Source organism: Myxocyprinus asiaticus, chromosome 40 (assembly GCF_019703515.2).
Source record: "Myxocyprinus asiaticus isolate MX2 ecotype Aquarium Trade chromosome 40, UBuf_Myxa_2, whole genome shotgun sequence".
NCBI classification, from domain to species: domain Eukaryota; kingdom Metazoa; phylum Chordata; class Actinopteri; order Cypriniformes; family Catostomidae; genus Myxocyprinus; species Myxocyprinus asiaticus.
In genome coordinates, this window is record NC_059383.1 from 34,690,677 (window position 1) to 34,714,400 (window position 23,724).

Genomic DNA, 23,724 nt, shown 5'->3' on the forward strand with positions numbered 1-23,724 from the left:
GGCAGTAATTAAAGCAAAAGGAGCCCCTGCCAAGTATTGAGTACATATACAGTAAATGAACATACTTTCCAGAAGGCCAACAATTCACTAAAAATGTTTTTTTTATTGGTCTTATGATGTATTCTAATTTTTTGAGATAGTGAATTGGTGGGTTTTTGTTAAATGTGAGCCAAAATCATCACAATTAAAAGAACCAAAGACTTAAACTACTTCAGTCTGTGTGCACTGAATTTATTTAATACACGAGTTTCACAATTTGAGTTGAATTACTGAAATAAATGAACTTTTCCACGACATTCTAATTTATTGAGATGCACCTGTATATCACAACTACAACATCAATACTTCCTTTTAAATTATTTTATAATTATTATTATTATTATTATTATTATTACTATTATTATTATTGTTATTTATTCTGTTTGCTTGCCTGTACTGCCGAATGTTAATGTATGAATATGCTGGCCATCAAGCTGGTTCATCATTAGATCAGTCTGCATATGACTGCAGAATAAAATGTGGACTTTTCCTCTTTCAAGCCCTATTTAGACTGTGTGCTTGAACTTCTTTTTCTCTTGCCACACACCCTTTAGACAGTAGTTCTTTTTGATATTATTTGTTATGTTTGTCAAATCTGTTATGTCTTTTTTATGTGTGTGAGACTGTATGCGTAGGTGTGTGTGCATGTTTGTAAACAAGATGCAGTCCCATATGGAAACAAAGAAAAAAAAAATGTGTGTGAGAGCAAAGGAAAGAGGCTAAATGTAAGCAAAGTTTTTAAAGAAATATTTAATTCATAGATGTACAAACAAATCTGCATAATATCAGAAAAACTGGTAGAGCATGGCGCTAGAAACAGCAAGATCATGGGTTCAATTCTGAAGGAACACACAAACTGATAAAATGTATAAACTGAATGCTATGTAAGTAGCTTTGTATTAAAACGCCTGCCAAATGCCTAAATGTAAATGGGTCAAAATTGACCCGTGAAGGCAATAGATGAAACCATTTGTTTTAAATTGTTATATCTCTGGCGGCCAAAAGTTTGGAATAATGTACAAATTTTGCTGTTGGAAATTGGTACTTTAATTCACCAAAGTGGCATTCAGCTGATGACAAAGTATAGTCATGACATTATTGATGTAAAAAACAGCACTATCACTATTTGAATAAATTCATTTTTGATCAAATCTAGATTAACCTTATCCTTGAGTAATCATGCTATATTGCTAATTTGGTACTAGAAAATCACTTGCCATTATATCAAACACTGCTGAAAGCTATTTGGTTAGTTAAATGAAGCTTAACATTGTCTTTGTGTTTGTTTTTGAGTTGCCACAGTATGCAATAGACTGGCATGTCTTAAGGTCAATATTAGGTCAAAAATGGCAAAAAAGAAACAGCTTTCTCTAGAAACTCGCCAGTCAATGATTGTTTTGAGAAATGAAAGCTATACAATGCTTGAAATTGCCAAAAAAATGAAGATTTCATACAAAGGTGTACACTACAGTATTCATAGACAAAGGACAACTGGCTCTAACAAGGACAGAAAGAGATGTGGAAGACCAGATGTACAACTAAACAAGAGGATAAGTACATCAGAGTCTCTAGTTTGAGAAATAGATGCCTCACATGTCCTCAGCTGACAGCTTCATTGAATTATTACTTCATTGTAGTGACTCACTACGCTATCAAAATAAGATTACAGAACAGCAATCCTGATTTTGTCAGCCTCTGTAATGAAGTTCGGGATTTTTGGGATAAATGTTGCATACAAATGTGCCTTGGTGGGCTATTTCAAAGTCAAATAAAGAAAGCCAGTAAAGCCTGGCTAAATTTAAAGACTAAATGGTACAGCCCAAAACACTGAAAATTAAAAGCAAGGCTCGACCTTGTCAAAGAACACATTTTAGATGTTCTCTCTTTGCAGAGGCACAATGTATTTGATCAAGTCATAAACCTATCAGTGTTCAGTAATTTTATTTGTAAGCATTGTGTAAATTAAGTTTCTGTTTTCTTTTTCTTTCATCTGAATTATCTTTTTTCCCAAAATTAATGTTTATTCTTATTTTTGATAAATAATAATATAATAACACCCTCCATCTTTATGAAAACAAAAAACAAAACAGTACAATAATAGTAAATTATTCCTTACATTTATATAGCGCTTTTCTAGGCAGTCAGCGCTTTACATATTTATACTTTTAACAATATACTTTTAGAGAAATTAGGAAAGCGTTTTGAATTCAAAGTTTGAGAGAAACTATAATGGAAATACTGTAACTCATGTAAAAAGTAACACAAAAATCTAAGTTTAAAATTTGAACTTGGGACTTGCTAAAAAAGTAATGTTAGCATATTTGTCTCTGATCTTTGACATTAATAGGCTAAAGGGAGATATTTGAGATGTCTTTTTCTCTTGAAATTGTATAAAATGCATGCAAATTAGTATGTGAAAATATTTAAGATATAGTATGAAAAGAAATCCTTTTTGTAGCTGTTGCTGTTTTGTATTTATCAGATATATAAAATATATAAGTATAAAAAAAATTAATAGTCTTTTGACATATTAGTTTTTCTTCTAACATAGAGTTTTGTTAATTTAGAAAGGCTGCATCTCAATCAGCCCTGCTTGTCAATAAAATCTTTAATTGTTTTGAATTTTAAGTTATGGTTATTATAAGTGTTTGTTGTTTGTTTGGGGTCCACATTAATCTTTTTTTTTTTTTTTTTTTTTTTTGAGGGTTACCACAGAGATTATTACAGTAACTTGAAATCTTATCACAGATTACGATATTCTATACAGTACTACACTTTCATAATATACCTTCTATACAGTCCTATATGTCATTTTCTTGTAGTTTTCAAATGTTTGCTCTTCCTGTTTGTGTGAATCTTAGATCTTAATTTCATTAATGTAAATATTGGATCATGCTTTCAAATAAATCTTTTCCATATAAGAAGTATACTACATTTTGTTTTAATACATAAGGCTATCTGTCTTTTTGAAGCTCATATTTAAATATTTGCATATATCATGTTTTATGTGACACGTAGCAGAAGATATATATAGCAGATGAGACTGCTTTAAAATCAGTCTACAAACATAGCAAATGTATACATCCACAGAGACTGGACATCCACTCTTCAGGTAAAACAGTTCCCTATAAATTTGGTTCATTTTAGAACTTGAATTATAGAACTGCTGGATTTACATAACCATATTCTGAAGCCATTTAATTGTTGTGCACTGGTTATTTGGATTTGATTTGGAAGAGAGTGGATTGTATACATTATGATGGATGATTAAATTGGTCTGAATTACTGAATTACTGAATTTACAGCTCTCTCTTTCCATCACAGTTGCAATATTATGCTAATATTTATGCTTTTGTAAGACACAGAGCTTAGGAGACAAACAAAATGGAAATGTATGACTCTACAGAGAACTCCACAACACCTGAAGGATCCACAAACCCCACAACTTATTCTTATAGGATACATGCATTTGAATTGTATGCGTTCAGCATCAGTTTCCTGGTTGGTCTTCCTACACACTCCTATGTTGTATGGCTCATCGTCAAAGGAACAGGGAGTGGAGTTGCATCAGGATTCTTCAACCTCAATCTCTCTTTCTGTGAGATTAGTAGCTGTCTGAATTCTTTGTTCTTTGTAATTTGCACTGTTTATCCATTTCTCACAAAATTAGCACTGTTTACACAAGGATTTGGCATCACTGGTCGTCCTCTGTTTCAGTGTCTGATGTGTGTTGAGCGTTACCTGGCAGTGGTTCATCCTGTTACCTTTCTGAAGTTTAAACCCCTCAGATACAGAGTGATGTGTTCCACTGTGGCATGGATCATAACTCTTGGATCCTGTTTGTGCTGCTTGTTGATTTTAGTTTCAGGCAACATTAATGTACATGCATGGTTCTTCTCACTGCAGTTCATACTCTTCTTCTCCATTCAGTTGTTTTGCCTTTCAGCTGTTCTCAGAGTTCTGAAGCAGTCAGGACCAGGAGAGAGAGTGAGAGAAAGAGAGGAGGAAAACCACATGAAGAGAAGAGCGTTTCATCTCATTCTAATAACTACTCTGAATATAGTAATCATATATGTTCCAATTACTATCTCAGGATTCTTTACCATCATGACAAAACAATACATTCCAGCCATCTGGTTTCCTGCTTTGATTTGTTTTTTGCTGGCTGGTTTTGTACAGCCTGTTCTTTATCTGCACCGTGCCGGAAAACTCTCCTGTCTCTGTTCCTGATAAATCCTTCAAATGTGATAGTTTACTATGTTATATTCCAAATTTCAATAAATTACTGTTGTTTTTTTCTTTCAGTTTTATTCCTCTAAATAAGGATTTATGAAAATGTTAGTGTATTTCTCTATCACGCAGTGATCTGTTTATTTAGAGACATTCACCTCCTCAAAATGATCTTTTTCTTCATAAAATCTAGTATAAATTACATATAGAGTATGTGAAACCTGTTGTGTTTATTACATGGTTGTAATAAGTGGTTGCTATTTGTTTGTGGTGTGTTTTTCCAAAAAAATGCTTTATTGTTGACTAAGTTTCAGATTTTTAATTTTAAGGGTTGTCACAGAATTGTTTTAAGTGTGTTATCATAATATAAATACACTACCAGTCAAAAACAATTTTTTTATCTGTCATGATCTTAAAAACATTCGCTCTAAAGTGTTACATTTAAATGCTTAATTCCCTTTGATTTTTACTTTGAAATTGGTGATTTTTATTTCTTATTTATTTATATATATTTTTTGCAGATTCAGATTTATAGATATTGTTTTTGGAAGAATAAATGTTCATTCTTCAGATGACAATTTAGTCCAAGATTCGTCTCACTACTCAAAAATAAGATTACGTAACAATAATCCAAATTTTTTTTCAGCTGTATTGAAGTGAAAGGCAACATAGCCTCATGAGAAGTCACGATAATTGTAGGCCTTAGAGATGGCGAAATCATAAGAAATCATTCAAGTTGGATTGTACAGAAACATATGACTTTTACTACCACAGAGAAAAATAATCTAACCAACGAACCATAAAGTCTATGCCCCTTAGCCTAAACCTAACCACAATTTTAATAGCAAAGTAGCTTTTGTGTACCATGGAAGAAAGAGAAACATCGTGTTTTAGAACGAGACAAGGGAAGTGCATTGCAGGTTACTGACATACATCAGTCATATAGTATACAGCATTAATAAATATGGAATGAGTAACAAAATTTGTTTACAGATGTTTCCTTTCTTTAAAAGAAGGTTAGCAAAAATGCTATACCTGTATCAAATCTGTATTGATTTTAAATTCTGTTCGTTGATTCGGTGGTGTTTATGGGAATAAAATCCATACATTTTTGTCTGATCCAAGTTGTACAATATCTTACGATTTTGATGTCTCATACAAATTATTATGAATTGTCATGAGACTATGTTGGTAAGAGGTAATTTTGATATATGTTGTGTAAATGCAAATGCCTATTTCAAAATCAAGTAATCTCATGTAAGCCAGTCACCTTTTCTACTCTTCACTGTTTGATTTGTGGTCGTCGTATCCCACAAATTGGTTTTTAAAAATGGTATGTTTGGCATTTATGTAAATAAAGGATCATGAGCTATCAAATGAACATTTTACACATAAAAGTAAACTTTTTCTGTACAAATGTGACTCAGATTAAACTATCTGTATTTTTGAAGCTCATATTTTGTATTTTTTTTTTACACTTTCAGATGAATTGTCTTTTCTCTAAATTAAGGTTTATGAACATGTTAGTGTGTTCCTTTATTATTCAGTGTTCTGTTTATTAAGAGATGTTCACTAAAACTGACCTTCGTGTGCATAAACTCTTTAATAGTCTTATTTGCATAGACAATAATCAATCTATTCTGTATGTGTTTGGCAGATATGGTTGTGGTTGCTATGTGTTTGTAGTTTGTTTTTCCAATACAATCCTACAACAATTTCTCTGTCAGCCTTTTTTTATTTTTTTATTTTGAGGTTGTCATTCACTCTTCAGCTGTCAATTCCTTTGAATATTTGACTCACTGCCCCATCAAAAACAAGATTTCATGATAAAAACAAACCAAAAGATTTTGTTAACATGATTTTGTTTGTTAGATAAACATTGCATAACAAATGTGCTTTGGTGAGTCGACAGTGAAAGTCATCTCAAGTTTTGGTCAAATTAAAACACTAAATAAAATAGTACAAACACATAGTAAAGACTAAAAATTAAAAACAAGACAGGACATTGTCATGGTCAGAACATAATTTAGTTATTAAAGCAGGGGTTTACAAATATGGGTTGTCGCGGCAACCTATTCTGTTTTTTTTTTTTTTTTTTTTTTTTTAAATTTTAAATGTTTCTGATAAAAAAACAAAAACAAACTTGAACTACATTTGGGATAAATTTGCATCACTTGAGCCAGTATCAATCTCAAACTACACCTGTCAAAAAACATGAAGACAAACCAACCTGATTTCATTTTGAACTCATAATAATGGACACATCAGAATATTGTTCCACGTATTTTAGGATTTTGTACGTATGTGTCGCCACATGAAGTTCTGGAAAAATCCTTGATGCATTCTAGATGAACTTGTGCTGTAAGTATTTCACAGAGGTGAAAGTCGTAAGAACACGTGAGTCGCAACAGATGTTCTTAGTTGACGGTTTATATGTCATTTGTATCTTACATAATTAGGGAGCATCCATACCAATTTAACCATGTATTGTTACCTGTGTCTGTGTCAAAAGTTGGACTACACTCTCTTAACCCTTGAAGGACCCACTGGGTCAATTTGACCCGTTTAGATTTTAACACCTTTTCGGCCTGAAACTTCATGACATCCTCTATGGAGGTGATCTGAACCTGATGATGTAAAAATTAGGAATTTTATGTTTTTTTTTTAAAAGGAAGTACCTGGTTAATATAAACACACATGCACACGCACATGCACATGCACACACACACACATGTTGGTACTCCTATCTTTACGAGGACTCTCCATAGACATAATGATTTTTATACTGTACAAACTTCTATCCCCTAACCCTTCTCCTTCACCTACCCCTAAACCTAATCCTCGCAGAAACCTTTTGGCATTTTTACATTTTAAAAAAAACATACGTTTTTCACAAACCCAAATGTGTGTTTGGAGACAAATAAAATGATATAGATGAGACATTTTCTGAAAAAATAAAAAAATGGAAAAAATGCTAATTAAAGTTTCTTATGAGAGACAAAATAATACTCATTTTTTTTTTGTTTTTTGTTTTTTTTGGCAATCAAAAACAATTTGACACATAAAATGACTTAAATATGCACTAGGAAATTTGTAATAAGTAGGTTAATGAGTTATGATCAATTGTTGGTGGAAAACTGGTAAATTTGGATGTTGAGTTGTAATTAATAATGACTGGTACGGAGTATACCTGTATAGGATGGAATAAATAATTAACTGCCAACTAAAGCCTTCATCAGCCAAATAACAAAGGACAATGCATCTACGTGCACTTCAACAGTTTATACAGGATAGACTTCAAAGATTTTGTCACTAATGTCACTAAACATCATTTTGTTTTAACACTGGACAATAACATTTAATTAGTTTACTAATTTAATACATGAATTGTTCTACAGATAACTAATATTGGCATTATGTTCATGCTGTTTAGCCCCCAAAGTGAGCATTGATTCTCCCAAGGTAATTTTTCTCCATTAACCAACATCTTATGGAGTTTTTTTGTTCCTTGCCATGGTCGGCTTTGGGTTTCTCACTGGGGGTCTAAATACAATTATTATTTACTTATTAAGGCATAATCTGCAGTCATATTTTGATCATATTGCACAATGATGACTATTACAGCTTTATTTTCTGTTACAGCATAATGTCCTGTACAGCTGCTTTGAAACTACGTCTGTTGTGAAAAGCGCTATACAAATAAAAATGACTTGACTTGCATTGTGCTGCAATTCCTTAAACAGTTACCAGCCAAATAGCGAGTAACACTATTTTAATCTGCTATCTCCAGTATTGTTTCTCCCTCGCTATACCACATCAATAGAGGCAGAATATTTCTACAAACAAACAGAGGCAGAACTATGGTCTTTTAAGGTGGAAAATATCTGTTGTTATTATTGTTATTTTTCTGTCAGTCTTGTACTTTAAATATTTGAATATGATGTATTTGATGTAACATGCAGCATATTAAGCCATGTGTCCTTGTTTTCAAGTCCATCTACGAAACATAGCACGTAGATTTAAATATCCAAAGAGACTGGTCATTCACTCTTCAGGTGTCAAACCCTTCTGAAAAATGTATTCAATAATTTTCTGTTAAATGATAGTCCTAGATGACAATGTCACTGCGGTTATCATATTGTACAAGGGTTACAAATATTTTATATGGATTAGCTATTGGTAAAAATGGGTCTGAGCTCTACTTGTTTCATCAGACAGAATGAACAGTATACTTAAAACTCATTCAAGGGAAATATGATCAAATTCAAAGACCTTTTCCTTATTTATATAGTCTATGAATGTAGACACTATGTCATTTGAATTAATAGAATCAAACATTGTGTTAAGTCATCTAATTTTATAGTTTCTTTTACTGGGTATAACTGGGGTAATATGCATTCTGCATTGTATTAAAATGACCTGTGATAAAATGAAGGGTAAGTCATTAATAGTGAAATGCTCTTCTCTGTTTATTTGGACTTAAATTTGGGAATGTGTAGGATTACAGATGAGGATTTATTGAAAATATAGTGTCAAGTTTAGTTTATGTTTGACTTTGTTTCTTTCATTCCAAAGACCTGGAACATCTACAATCTCTATTTCCGTAGATCACAGTTGCGTTATTTATTTAGCTTTGTGAGCTGGACTGGTCACCGAAGAAAACAAACAAAGAAGAAATTAATAACTCTTCAGTAAACTCCACAGTACCTGACGAATCCACAACTAATTCCATTGGACCAATGAGATGTGTAGCAATTTGTGTGTTCAGCATCAATATCCTGTTTGGTCTTTCTACACACTCCTATGATATATGGTTCATTGTCAAAGGTACAAGAAGTGGATTTTTTAAGCTCAATCTCTCTGTTTGTGAGATTGGAAACTGTCTGAATTGCATGTTTACTCACCTGGCAGTTTGTTTTTCAAATCTCAAAACTCTTGCCATGTTTTTATCAGGACTGTACATCACTGATCGTCCTCTGTTTCAGTGTTTGATGTGTGTTGAGCGTTACATAGCAGTGGTTCATCCTGTAAACTTTCTGAAGTTCAAACCCCTCAGATATAGAGTGATCTGTTCCACTGCTGCCTGGATCATTAGTCTTGGGTCATGTTTGTGCAACATGTTTATTTTGGTCTCACAAAATGTTAATGCACATACATGGTTCTTCTCATTGCAGTTTCTTCCTTTTCTTTCTATTCAGCTGTTCTGCTGTTTGGCTGTTCTCAGAGCTCTGAAGCAGTCAGGACCAGGAGAGAGAGGGAGAGAGAAAGACGAGGAAAACACCATGAAGAGAATAGCATTTTTTCTCATTCTAATGACTACTGTGAGTATGATTATTATATTTGTCCCCTAGACCATCACAGAATTCCTTGCCATTCTGACACAGCAATATATTTCTGTATTCTGGTTAACTTCTTTGATTTGTTTTGTGCTGACTGGCTTTGTGCAGCCTGTTTTTTATCTGCACAATGCTGGAAAACTCTCCTGCCTGTTCCCCATAAATCCTGCAAATGTGATATTTCACTATTTGAAATTTAATGGGAAAATTTCAAATTCCAGTAAATTACTTTTTTCAGCTGAATTGTCTTTGTCCTCTCATCTCCTGAGACCCAGACTTGATTGAAGTGTGCATTATCCATTTCCCTTTATGATTTGTACAAGTAGCACTTGATATATCCATGGAAACAAAGCAACTTCTCAGAACAGCAATTAGATTGCCAACAAACTGATGTCCTCATATGGGGACAGTGGGTCTATGATTTGGAATTTTTAATTAATACAAAGCTCTATAAAGTCAGCTTTGTGTATCAAATTGTTTATTACAATGTTTTTTCCATTTTCATGAGAAAGTAGCTTCATCAATTCTCAATCAAAGTACTTTTCAACACAGTCCAATGACTGCCAACCATGTCAATTGGAGCAAATGTCATCCGCAGCCTGGAACTGAACTCCAAACCCGAAATCAGGAGTAAAAGCAATGGTGACAATGGTTCCCAATGGTGACAACACACAATGGATCTTGGGTTATTGAAAAATACAGCCTTCTTTCCTCGTACGAGAGTTTCCTTAGCAGATGGTCTGCTCCCATAGAAGCATTCCACTGAAATTGCCACCATCTTTTTTGTCATGTGACTCCATGCTTTGATAATTTAACCCTTAAATGAAAGCCTAGAGTCTCCTGACTTGAGGACAGTAGGTTTAAATGAATTTATTATTCAATGAAAATAAACTGTATATGGCACAGGGAAGTCAAAATTCCATGTCCCTATATGAGGACTTGGGGTCTCAGAAGTCTAAATTAGAGTTGAAGAGTATGTTAGTGTTTTCCTCTGTCATTTAGAGACATCCATTACCTCAAATTGACTTTCCTGTGTTTAAAACGTCATGGTTACTTGTGTAAACTCCGTTCCCTGATGGAGGGAACGAGACGTTGTGTCGATGTAGTGACACTAGGGGTCACTCTTGAGAGCCTCTGGTCTTTGATAAAAGGCCAATAAAAATTGGTGAGTGGTATTTGCATGCCACTCCCCTGGACATACGGGTATAAAAGGAGCTGGTATGCAACCACTCATTCAGGTTTTATGCTGAGGAGCCAAGACAAAGTCCGGCCATTTCAGCGGGTAGTTCAGCGTTGTGGTAGGAGGGACACAACGTCTCGTTCCCTCCATCAGGGAACGGAGGTTACGCAAGTAACCATGACGTTCCCTATCTGTCACTCACTCGACGTTGTGTCGATGCAATGACACTAGGGGTCCCTATACAAAACGCCGCAACTGGCTGAACTGTGTTACGTGAACTGGCAGTGTGTGACGGGCAGACAACTGCGTGCCTCATAGCCAGTGCACCAGGCTGACACGTAACTTCCCCCAACATAGTTATGAGTGTCAAACGGCCCTTTGGGGACAAGTCAACTACCCAAAAGATAGAGACAGGCTAGCCCAGTCATGGCCTCTTTTCCCCTTCTTTTTTTTCCACTCCCTAAGAAAAGGGGGAATATCCGACTGGGCCGACCAAGTCTAGTCAGGGGGTGTCCCTCCCAAGGGGAGGACACCGAGGAGACCACACCTCGCCCAGAGAGGGGGGATATTTAAGTGGAAAATATGTCACATGGTCTTGCCGACCATGTGGAGAAGTCTCATGGTAGATCCTACCCAACGGGGGAGGAGTTACTACAAACATGGAGACTGTGGCAGAGGGGGCTCTGCCCAAGGAACACGCAGTTTGCCAACAGGGAAACGAATTAGAGGAAGATATACATCGCATGGGGTTACCTTAAAGGGAACCGCCACATGCAGAGCACCTACCCCAGAACAGGGCTTTTAGTTAGCACGTGTACTGGGCCAGCAGCGAGACTCTCTGAAAATTCGAATGCCACAGGGCTCGGAGGAAGTCAACCAGATGAGAGGTGCCTCAGTCAGGGTGTACCAGAGCGGGCAGTGGGAGGATTCTTGGGAGGCGAAGAGGTCTACCTGTGCCTGTCCAAATCGACAACAGATCAGCTGGACCACCTGAGGGTAACCTGCCATGACAGCGCATCCGCTGCAGTGTTGAGGTCGCCCGGGATGTGAGTGGCTCGCAGTGACTTGAGGTGCTGCTGACTCCAGAGGAGGAGATGGCAGGCGAGTTGTGACATACAACGAGAGCGTCCGCAGGGCTAGCAGAATTGCCAGCAACTCGAGGCAGTTGATGTATCAACGCAGCCATGGGCCTGTCCATAAGCTGGCGGCTGCATGCCTGTTGCAAACAGCCTACCGTCGGGATAGTTGAGTATGCGAATGACCACTTCCCATAGCGGGGCAAGGCCTGCCTCTGCGACCTTCGTGAAGATGCGAGGGAACAAGGACAGACCGAAAGGGAGGACCTTGTACTGATACGCCCGACCCTCAAATGCAAACCGCAGGAAGGGTGTGTGTCGAGGTAGAATCGAGATGTGGAAGTACTCGTCCTTCAGGTCTACTGCCGCGAATCAATCTTGATGCCGGATGCCCGCTAGAGTGCGTCTTTGCGTCAGCATCTAGGACGGGACTCTGTGTAAAGCCTGGTTCAGTACTCGCAGGTCCAAGATTGGCCACAACCCACCGCCTTTTTTCGGTACAATGAATTAGGGGCTGTAAAACCCCTTCTTCATCTCGGCCGGAGGGACAAGCCGGTGCAGTCACCGCAGGGGGACGCCCCTGGTGACGAGCAGATGGGGTGTGGGATCTTGAGCTGCGCCGGGGCAGGATGTGCTGGATAACCTCCGTCTGCTGCTTCACCGCCGAGAACTGCAGGGCAAAGTCCTCGGTGTTGCCAGACTGGCCAACTTGGGAAATGGGGGCAGCAAGGAACCGTGCCTTTTCGGCCTCTCCCATCTCGACCAGGTTGAGCCAAAGGTGGCGCTCCTGGACCACCAAGGTGGACATCACCCTCCCGAGAGACCGCGCCATGACCTTCGTTGCCCACTCACGGCCCGGCCCCGCCCTCCTCCTTGTCACAGTCCCATTTGTGGAATAGCCTATAAATACAATATAAAGTACAAAAATGTGTGCAAATAGTGAAAATGAGTGCAAAAATAGCCATTCAACACTCTTCCAGCATACCACTGAGCAAAAAGTGTGATAAAACTCTCATATTATGCAGACAATGTAAAGACAAAAATGGTGGCAATCTAGCATCAAGTCTTTTTATTATAACAACCATTCAGCCCACGATTCCTTCGTTTTTATTGCATCTGGCCACAAATAAATTATAGGCCTAATCATAATGTTTGAATACCAATGCAATAATAAACATCAAGTGGCAAATAATTACACAATCTGTGGCTGCTCTCAACCCTAACCAACTTATTTTATTGAACATATGCACTGATCACGCTATTGAAGTCACAATTTAAATTTTTACACAAATCCTTATTTTTTATTTCTTTTTGTCAATAAAGTTATTTCATTGTTTTTAGTTTTAATGTGAAAATAACTATAAATAGGCTACTCTACAACTCTGCTACTGATCTCTGGACCAATACATCACATACTGTAGACTAGCCTATAATAAAACCATTAAAGATCATTATAAGTAATTTCTGGATAACTTAAGTAATATTCATGAGCCTTTGCTGTATTGTGCCATCTCAACCAGCACGTCTGAGAACCCCCAACTGTCCTCACCACTTTTTAAGACAAAGTGACGACCATGATTTATTTATTTATTTAATGGGAATACTGGATCATGAGCTATCAAATGAAAAAAAAAAAAAACAAGAAAAAAAATCCACATTGAAGTAAAATGTATTTTTCAATTCAAATGTTTACACAGGTGGGACTATCTGTCTTTTTAAACATCATTCTTTGTGCTTGAAATATTTGAATAAGCGATACAGTGTGTTATGTAACTTGCAGTATATGAAGCTACCTATGTGTGACCTTGTCACAGTTTTGAAGTCAGTCTCCAAAACACAGCACTGGGCTTTAAATACATTTAGAAAGACTGGACATTCACTCTTCAGGTGACAAACTTTTAAAAAAAATAAATTATTAATTTCTTTTCTGCCGAATGATATATAAAAATGGCACTGTTATCAGGTATTGTACAAGGGCATATATTTTGATGAATTCCCTGGGGCTAAGCTCTATTTATTTAGTCAAACAGAATAAACAGCTTACTTCAAACCAGTTCAAGGAAAATATGAAAATTTGATATATATATATACATATATATATATATATGAATGTTCATACTTTGAATGAATGGAATCAAATCATGTTCTAAAGTCATTTAGTATTAAACTGCATTTTTGTTCTGGGCATATTTGGGGATTTGCATAGAATTACAAACACCTTTACATGTGTCAAAATTTACATGTAGGCTACATGCAAGTCATACTGTTGAAATGCTCTTAAATGAGGATTACAAACAAGAATTTATTGAAAATATATTGTTATATTTAATTTATATTTGTCTTTTTAACTCCATTTTATTTAGTTCGATTTGTGCATTTACATTCTCTCTTTCCGTAAATCACAGTTGCATTATCTATTACTGGAAATTTTGCAAGTTTGTGACCCAAGAAGACAAACAGAAGACAAAGTGGAAATGAATTACTCGACAGTGAACTCCACCACACCTAATGCATCCATGTTTATAAGTGTACAAATGTGTCTGTTTAGCATCAATTTCCTCTTTGGCCTTCCTACACACTCCTATATTTCATGGCTCATCCTGACAGGAACAAGAAGTGGAGTTGCATCAGGTTACTTCAACCTCAATCTCTCTATTTGTGAAATTGTCAACTGTTTAAATTGCATGCTTGATATAATCAAAATTTGGTTTCCAAATCTCCCGATGGCAACAATGTTTTTATATGGACTAGCCATCACTGGTCGTCCTCTATTTCAGTGTCTGATCTGTGTTGAGCGTTACCTGGCAGTGGTTCATCCTGTAACCTTTTTAAAGTACAAACCTCTCAGATACAGAGTAATCTGTTCCACTGCGGCCTGGATCATTTGTATTGGGCCATGTTTGTTGAACATGCTTATTTTAGCCTCAAAAAACATTTATGCACAAACGTGGTTCTTGTTGATGCAGTTCCTACCTTTTCTCTCCATTCAGTTGTTTTTCCTTTTGGCTGTTCTCAGAGTTCTGAAGCAGTCAGGACCAGGAGAGAGAGGGAGAGAGAGAGAGGAGGAAAACCACATGAAGAGAAGAGCGTTTTGTCTCATTCTGATAACTACTGTGAACATGGTTATCATATATGTCCCATATATTATCACTGGATTGTTTTTTATTCTGACACAACAGTTTTTATTGGCACCTTGGGCCACATCTTTGATTTGTTATGTGCTGGCTGGTTTTGTGCAACCTGTTCTTTATCTGCACCAGGCTGGAAAACTCTCCTGCCTTTGTTCCTCGTAAAGCATACTTAGCCTATTGTGTGGGTGTTTATCTGGTGGTTGTTTATGGCTGTTCTTTAGACTGTTGCTGTAAGTGTTTGCCAGTTGTTTTTTCTTAATTTCCTTCTTGTTGATGTTTAGTCAATTATTTACATTTTGAGGTTTTATCATAGAGGTTTTTTTTTTTTTTAGGGTTTTTATTTTAATCGGACATAAAATCCTTTCATAATAGAAAGACTTATTTATTTTTTTCTCATAATTTTGAAGTGTTCCTCAAATGTAAAATACTTTTCACACACTTAATAAACCAATAAAACACTTCATCAATGACCCAACTTCACCTTTTTCCAAATTGCGGGTTGCCAGAGAGATGATTGCATTTAACTCGACATCATACACACACACACACACACACACACACGCACGCACGCACGCACGCACGCACACACACAGTATTTTGTCTCTCATAATTTTTAATGCACTGTCTGAAAATCTGAATAGCAGTTCTTCAATGTGTACTACCTGTGCTGGCCAGTTTCAGATGTAGAAAGACTGTTTGGGATGACTGAAGATTTATTCATTGACTGACAATGTCTTTTTTATATTTTTCATATAAATATATTCATATAATCTTATTTCTTATATTCTGCTAATATAATAATAAGAATACTTTTTGCATTATAACACCAATACTTTTGAGCATATGTGGGCCCTAAGCGACATCTTACTTGGGGGCCCAAAGCAAAATCTTACTATAAATAACACAAAATGCAAAAAGCAAAAATTATTATTAATAATAATAATAATAATAATAATAACATAATAATAACAATAAATTAACAAAAGTTAACAATAAATCAACAACAAATAATTATGCAAATTAACAGTAAATGACTATGAATAACTTTATACAAAATAAATAAATAAATAAATAAATATATCTTGCTTTGAGGCTCGGGGGCCCTAACTATCTGAAAGACAATGTCACTTATTTAAATGCCAAGTCAAGACAGTTGGTTAAGTCTGGTGCAGTTAAAACTCAAAATAGTACATTGCAATAAAATATTTAAGAACAAAACAAGACATGTTTTTTTTTTTTTTTTTGTCTTCCTGGATTTCATTTGTGTGCATCATATTCCACAAGATGTGATTATTAAAATTAGCCTTTTCTTCACTTTAAATGTATACAGTTCGAACTATCTGCCCTTTTGAACCTTTTGTATATTGCCTTTAATTATTTGCATATCTTGGGTTTTGTATGATGTGCAGCATATAAAGCCACGCACATATACTTGTGACAATTTTGAAGTCAGTCTACAAAACACAGCACAGATTTAAAGGTTTCCATAGAGACTGGGCATCTACTCTTCAGGTGACAAACTCCTCTTTTTGATTCATTTTATTGTTTTTCTGCCTCAACAATACCCAACAGTATCACTATTTTCAGGTTTAATGTTCTGAATCATTTAATATTGGAATGCAGTTCTATTCGGGATAATTTGGGTTTTGTGCAAAATTACTCTGTCATCACTTACGCACCCTCATGTTGTTCCAAACCTGTATTAATTTCTTTCTGTTTTGGAACACAAAAGGAGATGTTCATTCAGAAGTGGTTTTATTTAAAAAAATACCAGATCTTAACAATTTTCATGACTTTTGGTTCCATTAACTGTGGTCGAGCATGCACTCTTCACAGATCCAGAAATGACACCATCTAATACTCTGAAAGTGTTTCCTGCTACCACTCAGCAACACTGCGACACCTCATTGAATCAGCAGCATGAAACATACAGTTTGACCAGTGTAGTCTGATTCCTGAGCAAGAGACTCTTATGCGTCATTTAAAAAAAAAAAAAATGTCTTTTATCTATGCTGCCAAACATACAGCGTTACCTCCCGAACAAATGAATCATATCAGTTGATTCTTTTGAATCTATACTGCAAAACATATCTTATGTGTACTAAAGGCTCATGAGACTTAAATGAAAGTTATTAATGGATGATTGTTGATATAACAATGCATGGTTAAATATACACATTATGAATTTTGTTGTAATTAGTGGTATTTTTATAAAAAAATAATAATAATAATGAATTAATACAATATCTTAATTTAAAATTCTGTGTAAACACACCTTTTGTGAGAATTTGTTCGGTTCATATATGAAATCATTTCATTATTTGGTAACAGGCTGGCAAGGGCATACATCAAATAAAAATGCCATTTCTTCCTTTAAAGAATACTAAAGTATTGCTAATGGAACCGTTAAAGAACCAGAATTGCTAAGAGGAATCAGAACAGGAATTATAAAATGTCTTACTATTCTCATCATATACGTGTGAGGATATTAATGGGTGTTTCACATTTTTATACTTCTCTCTTCCCATAGATAACTGTTGAAGTATTATTTGCATATACTGTATATTTAAGCTTTGGAGCTGAGTAGACAAGCAAGAAGAAAATGAACAATTCCACAGTGAACTTCACCACACCTGAAGCATCCACAAACTCCACAACTCATTCCATAATAACCAGACTGGACATTTGTGTATACAGCATCAATTTCCTGTTTGGTCTTCCGATACACTCCTATGTTATTTGGCTCATCGTAACAGGAAGTGGAATTGCATCAGAGTTCTTCAACCTCAATCTCTCTGTTTCTGAGATTGGCAACTGTCTGAATTGTTTGTTCTTTGTACTGTCAGTTTGGTTTTCAAGCCTCATGAAATTAACACAGTTTTCATTTGGACTTGTCCTCAGTGGTCGTCCTCTGTTTCAGTGTCTGATCTGTGTTGAACGTTATCTGGCAGTGGTTCATCCTGTAACCTTTCTGAAGTTCAAACCTCTCAGATTCAAAATGATCTGTTCCACAGTAGCCTGGATCATTTGTCTTTGCTTCTGTTTGGTCTGCATGCTTACTATAGACTCTGAAAACATTGTACATCTATGGTTCTTATCGATTCAGTTCTTACTGGTCCTCTCCATTCAGTTGTTTTGCCTTTCGGCTGTTCTCAGAGCTCTGAAACAGTCAGGACCAGGAGAGAGAGTGGAGGAGAGAGAAAAGAAAAGCCACATAAAGAGAAGAGCATTTTATCTCATTCTTATAACTACTGTGAACATGGTTATCATATATGTCCCAAACGCTATCTTAGGATTCTTTACCGTTGTGACCAAGCAATACATTCATGCAGTTTGGTACACTGGTTGGATTTGTTATGCTCTGGCTGGTTATGTTCATCCTGTTCTTTATCTGCACAGGGTTGGAAAACTCTCCTGCCTCTGTTCTCCATAAAACCTGCAATTGTGACCTTTTACCAAATGAAGTCAGTGAACATTATTTTTCTTATGATTTAATCACTCTGAAGTGACACTGTGCAACTGTAAATAAATGTCATAGTTTAATATGCCAGTTTTTTCCTGCTTCAACCCCTCGTATCTGAGGCAGTTTTGGTGATGACTGGGCCCTCCCTCAAAATAATTGCATGCACAAGAAGAAATATTAAATTATAATGTCTAAATTCTTACTGTTGCTAGAAAACACTATGTATGAAATTTCACATTGTAATTGTAGCTCTACCATAAACTATGCAGCTCATCCATGGTGAAATCTTTAAATATATATATATATATATTTTTTTTTATAATTATAGTCTATTATTAATCCCATCATCTTACTATAAAACTCACAAGGATATATTAAATTATATACATTACATTATACCGTATAGGAAATCTCGGAAAACCACGCTGAAGCCAGTCAAGCCAGCCAGTGTTGTGCGCCTAATGTAATTATTCAGTCCATGCAGAGTGTCAACCTCCTGCAGCCTGAACTCTTTTCCCCATCACAGCGATACCGTCAATTCTTCCCTGCATTAATGTAAGTGCCGATGCAATAAAACAGGTAGAGACACAGAACATTTAATGAGAGCAAAGGGAAGAAAACATAGCGAGTAGAGAATTGCGCAGAGAAACAGCATGAAGCAACAGTAAAGGCCAAAAATATACTTTACGCACATATATGAATGCAGATGCAAGCGCATGGCCACCGCATTGCCATTGTGCAGTCCCGTTGAACAAAGAAGCATATAGCTGCAGGCTGAGCTCCAAAACGGGGTGGGCACTCCAAACCCCTAACAAAGATATAAAGAGCCCCTAACCTAACTCTTTCTCTTACCCTAAATGTGTGTGGAATTGGCGCCCCTTTTTGGAATTGGTGAATCCTCCTTCTAGAGTTATCCCGCCCTTTTTTGAAGATTCCGGCCCCATTTGGAGATCTCAGGTCTGCAGCAATACCTACTTGGTTTAACATGCTCACATGCGTTTTTGCGTTGTCGTGGCGTTAACAAACCTCAGTACTCAAGTGGCTGGTAGAGTTACCTTCAAACGTCTTTGCCATTAAACTGGATGTGCTGTTCAGGTAAACTGTTATATATATATATATATATATATATATATTGTCTTTCAAATACATGCTCAGCAATATTCTCTTCAAACTGTTGTGAGTATCTATCTAGAAAGAGAAAACTCACTGAAGAAGCGGAAAGTTCACATTAATCCTGCTATAGTGGCTCTTGTGGAAACATTGAGAATGCAATGCATACTAGTGACATATTTTGCAAGCAACTACGCACACGTGTCTACATTCCTGTACTTAAGTAGAGTATGTTTCGACCTTAATACTATTTCATGGATTGGCCATCTCCAGCATGAAATAACTATAAATGACAGGTTAAAGATGTAATACCAAGATAACAAATCCTAATGCAAATCCCATACAAAGTTACTAGAGTACTTACAGCAGATCTGTTCTTTCAAATTTGGCAATTTTCTCTACTTCCTTGGGATTCGGTAATCATTCAGTCCCCCAGATCTTATGAAGTGGTCGTTCATTAAAATTAAACGTTGAAAGCTTTTTACAAGATATTGATATGCCCATTATAATGAATTAAAAGAGTTATTGCATTAAAATAATCTTTATCACAAAATAATGTCTTCTTTCTATCTTAAACCAAGCAATATGTCATGGCCCTAAGGCACTTCACTTAATTTGCACCTAGAAAAAAAGTGCACTTTGTCTATAAGTTTTGTCATTTATGTAAATATTTGTTTGTGTTCCTTTTCTGAGAAAGATATTTTACCAAAAAAATCATGATTGTTATTTTTATTTTTTATTTTTTTTAAATAATCTGTTTTCATATTGTGAAGTGTGTTATGGTAAGATGGGTATGGTCAAGCTCAACAACTCAACCCTGTCACACGAAATTAAGATATTAAATCAGTACTTTTCAATATGATATTTTAATCCATAAATATATATATATATATAATTTATTAATATCATGCATGCTATGTGGTCTTCTGTCCTACACCACATGAAGAACAGTGTCCATTTTGAGGAAAAATCCACAACTCTGTCACACTCAACCCTGTTAAATTTCTTCACTGTAAACCTGAGTTATTCAGTACATTTATGAATATTGTAACAAAAGTATGGAATAGTCAATGTATTATGTATTAAAAATTATATATATTTACTTGAATAAAACATGGTGTTAAAAATATGTGGGTGCAAAAATATGAGACAAAAGTGATGCTATTTGATAATTAAAATGGGAACACAACTAAAAATCAATCTGTTGTTTGCTGAGCACAGCCTGACATGTTAAGGGCTAGCTCAAAAAAGTTGGGGTTTTAGTTAAATATCTGATTTATTTATTTTTTTATTTTTTTCTACAAAAAACAGTGAGGCCACAGACAAACAATTTGACTTTTTGCAGCTTTATCACATTAAAATAAGAAAACTGTCATCAATTTTATATTTGTAGTCATTAAATTTGCATAAGGGGCACATAAGCAGCAGGTACAGTAGATGCTTATTTTATAACAAATACTGTGTAGAATCATTTTCAAACCACTTCCATTATCTCCATATCAGAACAAAATAGAAAATAATAAAAGGGATTTGATGCCTGATGTGGGAAAATATGATTTGTTGGAGGTTTAATATGTGCCTAATGTTTTGGAGTATTCAGACAATTAATCAAATGTAGTCAAATAATAATTTCCAAGTTGAAATATTACCGAATCCCAGGAATGACACAATTGCCACTTGTGCATTTCTTTTTTCTTTAAGCTGAGTTGTCTCTGTCCTCTAAATAACATTTTATGTTATGTTATTAACATGTTTGTGTTCCTCTGTCATTCAGTGTTCTGTTTATTTAGAGACATTCACCACCTCAAACTGACCTTCTTGTGCATCGAATATTTTATAGTGCATTTGCATATATATTAAGACTATTCTGTGTCTTTATCAGATTTAATTGTTATATGTGGCATATATTGAGTTATCATAGAGGTTTTTCCCCCATTAAACTTGAAATCCTTTCATAATATAAAGACCTTTTTATGTACAACTCATGTACAACGCATCCCACACATATTCAGCACTTCAGTTAAACACCTCATCAATGACCCAGCGTCGCCTTTTTCCCTGACGGTTGCCACAACAATTATTGCATTAAACTTGATATCCTATCACAACGCAGATATGTTTTCCCCCTCTCTCATGATTTTTACATGATTGGACTAAAATTTGCATATCAGGTGTATAATGTGTGACACCTGTGGAAGCCCTGTTAGGCTATGAAGATTTTTTGGGAAGACAGGATACTCCCTGTTCAGGTAATAGATGCAACTTACCATTGTTTTTTTGTTTTTTTCTTATTACTGTTTAAATCCTGCTGGTGTCTTTTACTGTCAGTTAATAAATGTTGTGTAAAAATGTTGCTTAGAGCACAATTTCAAAGTCAGTGAAGTTTGTTGCAATTAAAACTCAAGGTATGCAAGATTAAAAATAATAAAATAATAAAATCAAGACAAAACTGTTCATAGAAAACAATTTAGTTACTCCTCGTTTTGATTCAATTTTTAGTTTCAACCTAAGAAATGTCCCTCTGATGATTCAGTATTTCCCAAGGTCAAGTTTTTTGTGGGTCAAGTTAAATGCATTAGTTATTTAATTGGAAAAAGTAACAATTCAAAGTGGAAATTAATATTTTGCATGTAAATGTTGGCTATAAAAGTAAATATTGCTGAATTTATAACTTAATATTGTGAAGTCATTTAATAATGGTGTGTTTTGGTTATTTGGATTTAAACTGGGATCTTTGTGGAAATACAGGCTGGATCGTGTATACTGAATGTGTTGAAATCTCACTTATGTTGAGCAGATTAACAGAATTTACTGGTTCATACTTACTGGTTTACTGTTTCCATAGATCACAGTTGCAATATTATATACTATAGGCCAATGTTTTGTGAGCTGCTGGGCTGAGAAGACAACCAAGGAAGAAATGAATTACTCAACAGTGAACTCCACCACACCTGAAGCATCCACAATCTCCACAACTGATTCCATTGATCTAATGGAAAGTCTGGAAATTTGTCTGTACAGCATCAATTTCCTGTTTGGTCTTCCCGCACACTCATATGTTATATGGCTCATCGTCACAGGAACACAAAGTGGAATTGCATCAGGATTCTTCAATCTCAATCTCTCTGTTTGTGAGATTGGTAACTGTCTGAATAGTTTCATCTTTGCATTGTCAATGTGGTTTTCATGTCTCACGACACTGGAGTGCTTTTTATTAGGACTAAGCCTCACTGGTCGCCCTCTGTTTCAGTGTCTGAAGTGTGTCGAGCGTTTCCTGGCAGTGGTTCATCCTGTAACCTTTCTGAAGTTCAAACCTCTCAGATATAGAGCAATCTGTTCCACTGCCGCCTGGATCATTTGTTTTGGCTCCTGTTTCGTCTGCATGTTTACTATAGATTCACAAAACATTAAACATTTTTGGTTCTTATCGATGCAGTGTCTAATCTTCCTCTCTATTCAGTTGGTTTGCCTTTCGGCTGTTCTCAGAGCTCTGAAGCAGTCAGGACCAGGAGAGAGCGGGAGAGAGAGAGGGGAGGAAAACCACGTGAAGAGAAGAGCGTTTTATCTCATTTTAATAACTACTGTGACCATGGTTATCCAGTATGTCCCATCTACTATCTCAGGATTCTTTACTATTCTCAAACTAAATATTTCGCCGCTGGAGTATATTGCTTTGATTTGTTATTTGCTGTCTGGTTTTGTACATCCTGTACTCTATCTACACAGGGCTGGAAAACTCCCCTGCCATTGTTCCCCAAATAAATGTTGACAATTGTGATACGCATCAATAACTTATATAATTGTGTGTGTGTGTGTGTATATATATGCTGTATATATACAGGTATATATACTCAGCCGCAGTGCCGTAGGTAATCACAGCAGTGCTGATTTAGGGCCATATAGCATGATTGCGAGTGTGATATTGCTTATATACAACATTTCACTGAACAAGTAAAGAGAGAGATAGAGCATGTGCGATCACCTTTTGCCACTCCACAGCAGAGATTCCGTAGTGTGTTAGTCAGCTTTCTAAAGATAATATCATTTTGGTCAAATGCATCCTATTTTCTCTGTGGAAAAATAGCCGTCTAAGCAGGGGTTTCCTCCCTATTTCACAGTAGCTGGTGCGCAAGAGCCTTTCACTATAGAAACCGCAATC

At 35.8% G+C, this 23,724-nt stretch overlaps 4 protein-coding genes and 1 pseudogene across 4 annotated transcripts; all 5 read left to right on the forward strand.

Moving 5' to 3' along the window:
• Positions 1-3,429: 3,429 nt before the first annotated feature.
• Positions 3,430-4,269, forward strand: LOC127430942 (hydroxycarboxylic acid receptor 2-like). The gene has a single exon (XM_051681072.1). The coding sequence runs from the start codon at positions 3,430-3,432 to the stop codon at positions 4,267-4,269; it is 840 nt and encodes a 279-aa protein (XP_051537032.1).
• A 2,348-nt stretch (positions 4,270-6,617) lies between these two features.
• On the forward strand, positions 6,618-9,886 carry LOC127430943 (G-protein coupled receptor 35-like; annotated as a pseudogene).
• Positions 9,887-14,335: 4,449 nt separating this feature from the next.
• On the forward strand, positions 14,336-15,154 carry LOC127430944 (hydroxycarboxylic acid receptor 3-like). Its single transcript, XM_051681073.1, has one exon. The coding sequence runs from the start codon at positions 14,336-14,338 to the stop codon at positions 15,152-15,154; it is 819 nt and encodes a 272-aa protein (XP_051537033.1).
• Positions 15,155-17,594: 2,440 nt separating this feature from the next.
• LOC127430945 (C-C chemokine receptor type 5-like) lies at positions 17,595-18,425 on the forward strand. The gene has a single exon (XM_051681075.1). It carries the CDS (start codon positions 17,595-17,597, stop codon positions 18,423-18,425), a length of 831 nt encoding a protein of 276 aa, XP_051537035.1.
• Positions 18,426-22,485: 4,060 nt separating this feature from the next.
• On the forward strand, positions 22,486-23,334 carry LOC127430946 (G-protein coupled receptor 183-like). Its single transcript, XM_051681076.1, has one exon. The coding sequence runs from the start codon at positions 22,486-22,488 to the stop codon at positions 23,332-23,334; it is 849 nt and encodes a 282-aa protein (XP_051537036.1).
• Positions 23,335-23,724: the final 390 nt, after the last annotated feature.